General features: G+C 33.2%; 1 protein-coding gene across 1 annotated transcript; it reads right to left on the bottom strand.

The window, feature by feature from the left end:
* Positions 1 to 1,231: 1,231 nt before the first annotated feature.
* On the bottom strand, positions 1,232 to 2,682 carry LOC143452807 (uncharacterized). Its single transcript, XM_076953923.1, has 2 exons — positions 1,622 to 2,682; positions 1,232 to 1,451 (listed from the first exon to the last, which is right to left on the bottom strand). The coding sequence occupies exons 1-2, from the start codon at positions 2,353 to 2,355 to the stop codon at positions 1,247 to 1,249; spliced, it is 939 nt and encodes a 312-aa protein (XP_076810038.1). The 5' UTR covers positions 2,356 to 2,682; the 3' UTR covers positions 1,232 to 1,246.
* Between the last annotated feature and the right edge of the window lie 123 nt (positions 2,683 to 2,805).

Genomic DNA, 2,805 nt, shown 5'->3' with positions numbered 1-2,805 from the left:
CTAATCAATGTATATAGTATAATATCTGTTTTAAAATTAGCTTGCAATTCTATTCTGGCCACACAATGTCTATAGGCTACTGTTCCTATATCAACTTTGCCACACAATGGTAACAGCCCTCGTAATGACTCAACATTTAGTTCCGTGCAGAGTTTGCTTTATACATCACAACGTATAAAAACGTCCGCTAAGTTACAGAGGCGAATTAATTATATCCGGCAACCACACATGTGCGCACATTATTATAAAAAACTCAACACAACACGCTTCACAGTCCATATATGCACTGGTAAGAATTCACAAGTCGTTATGTCTGAAGTTAAAAATTACTAAATGAGAAGCAGTGAAATGAGTTAAATTCAAATTTACAAATACAACCTTAATCAATCATAAGTGGTTAACGTCTCATTCCAACATGATCTCTATCTTTTCCTCTTCTGAAATGGTACAAATTTTTATTTGCTGGGCTTTAAATAGCAGCAAAACGATACTATTTTCTCTGTTTTTGGGGCTTTACCGTCTCTCCGATGACTTTGCTCCTGGTGGTAATAATTTATAACCAACATACGCGTGACAGGTTAAATGACCTTCGTTATTTTGAAAGAATTCAACTATTTTATTTGCTCACTTAAACGGTATCGATACACGGTACGCACTGCACAAACAGCAATAAAAAAATTTCTTTATTTAGGCAGCTCTGCCAGTCGTCAAACTTGTATGTTAGTGATAAGTACAGTTAGTCATTGTATGCATAGAAATATTATCTTCTATACTGTGCTATTTAAACTTTACAACCTAAACCGTAACTTTCGAGCTAAAACTTCGCTGTAAGGATAGTTAATTACGTGCAGTTTCAACCTTATAGCAAAATTTCTACCTTAACTCGAGCGTCCTAATGTATCAACCTTGTAGCCTGTGTAACCTAACCTTGTAAACTAATTACACTGAATGACGTTTTAATCTTTTTTATGGCATATTTATATCGTACGCAGTAGAATTATTCCGGTTTAGATTTGTGTACACTATGCTGAAAAACCAATATAAACTCTTACGTAGCAAAACGTGTATAAATTAATTTTTGACAGGTCTTTGACAAATAACTAGACAAATATTAAACCAAGATTACAATTAAACTTTAAACAGATATTTCACTTATCTACTCGTGCACTACTGCCGTCGTATGTTTTCCGACTCACCGAATTCAACATTATATTCTTAATTCCATTAAATAGTTTTAGCTGCTTTGCTAAATAAAGGTTTGCCTAAGGACCTTTTCAAATAAATTGATCTCTGATAACTGAGAAGGGTACGGTATTTCATAAAATGACTTCAATGCTTGAGTCTCTGATAACTGAGAATGGAACGGTATTTCATAAAATGACTTCAATGCTTCAATTGTCTTCTGTATATCTATTTCCGCGAATGACTCATCAGCGTCGTGCTTAATGGATCTAGGAAATATCAATAATGCGACACCAATTAAGTCAAAACAACTTCAATAAGGAATTGAAGGTATATTTATGACCAGGTTTGTGTCCAATTAGTGAATAATCAAATCTAAAACAAGAAATTTGGTTTATGGAAAAGTTTAGAACTTTCAAGGAGTGTGTTAACGACTTACCCAAGTATAATGTCTTTTGCAGTTTCAAGATTTTGGTAATGCAAAACGTCTTGAAGTTTTCCGCTTTGTTGACTGTCAATGGCAAGTTTTACACAGGCAGGAAGAAGAGCCTGAACAAGCCTTTTTTGTTTGTTATGATATGGATTAACATAAAAATAAGCTCTGCATATGTCCAGGAAAACTCCTAAAAATGCTGATGAAAACGGACAAAATACAGTTTCTGAAAATTTTTTCCCCATAAAATTTTCGAACTTTTGGGACAGTTCTGAGCGTAAACTTTTAGCTTCTTGGAGATCATTCGGAAATTTTTCACATGTTTTATCATCATAAAGTTTATAAAACAAATGTCCAATTGGACTACTCTTATCTGACGAAACAACCATTTCTAGAGTTTTGTCATCAACGTATACAAGAATTGCAAATGCCGTCTCCTGATTAACATTAAACAGTATACAGTTTCCGTTCCGCCGAACATGCTCATCACAAAGCAATGACAGCATAAAGTGCAAAAGTTGGATTCCAGTGTACCTTCCAATTTCGAACCCTCCAATGAAATTAAAACAGTCAAAAGAAATTTGAGGATATCGTTGTTTTTTCTTTTCCAAACGTTGTTGTATCTTGTCAGTCAACATCTTATCGCTCACCTTCGCTGGTTTGATACAGACTTTGATAGGTTCAACAGGAATTTGTAACTCATCTCTTACGCGATTAAGTACTTCGTTTATAGTCAGCATACTTCTTCACGAATAAAATCTCAGTAATAGTTCGTTTTACAAACGTAATTTATAAACTCATTTCTGTTGCAAAAAGTAAAAACTCAATGAGTTAGTAATTGTTTTCAAGTTAATATAAACCAGGAGTTTAAAAAAACATTTCTCTGTATAATCATAAAGCTTCAGAATTTGACGTTACTTCATCTGGTTTGACTAAAGTAGACTATTTACTGACATAATTTACATCTGAGATTTTTCATCTAATTTTGTAATTTTTTGACTGATTTCTTCATACTGTAAAGGGTGTACACTCTTACAACATAATTCAATTTATTCACTTGGAATTATTTGAAGCGTAGTCAAACTTTACGACATATAAGTTATACGTGGATGATACAACCAAATGTAACAAGATAATCAATTATTGCTTATTTATTTTACGTTGTAATTCAAGAATCGTAGATCAATGAA

Source organism: Clavelina lepadiformis, chromosome 4 (assembly GCF_947623445.1).
Source record: "Clavelina lepadiformis chromosome 4, kaClaLepa1.1, whole genome shotgun sequence".
Classification (NCBI taxonomy): Eukaryota; Metazoa; Chordata; class Ascidiacea; order Aplousobranchia; family Clavelinidae; genus Clavelina; species Clavelina lepadiformis.
This window is presented reverse-complemented; position numbering and strand designations above follow the sequence as displayed.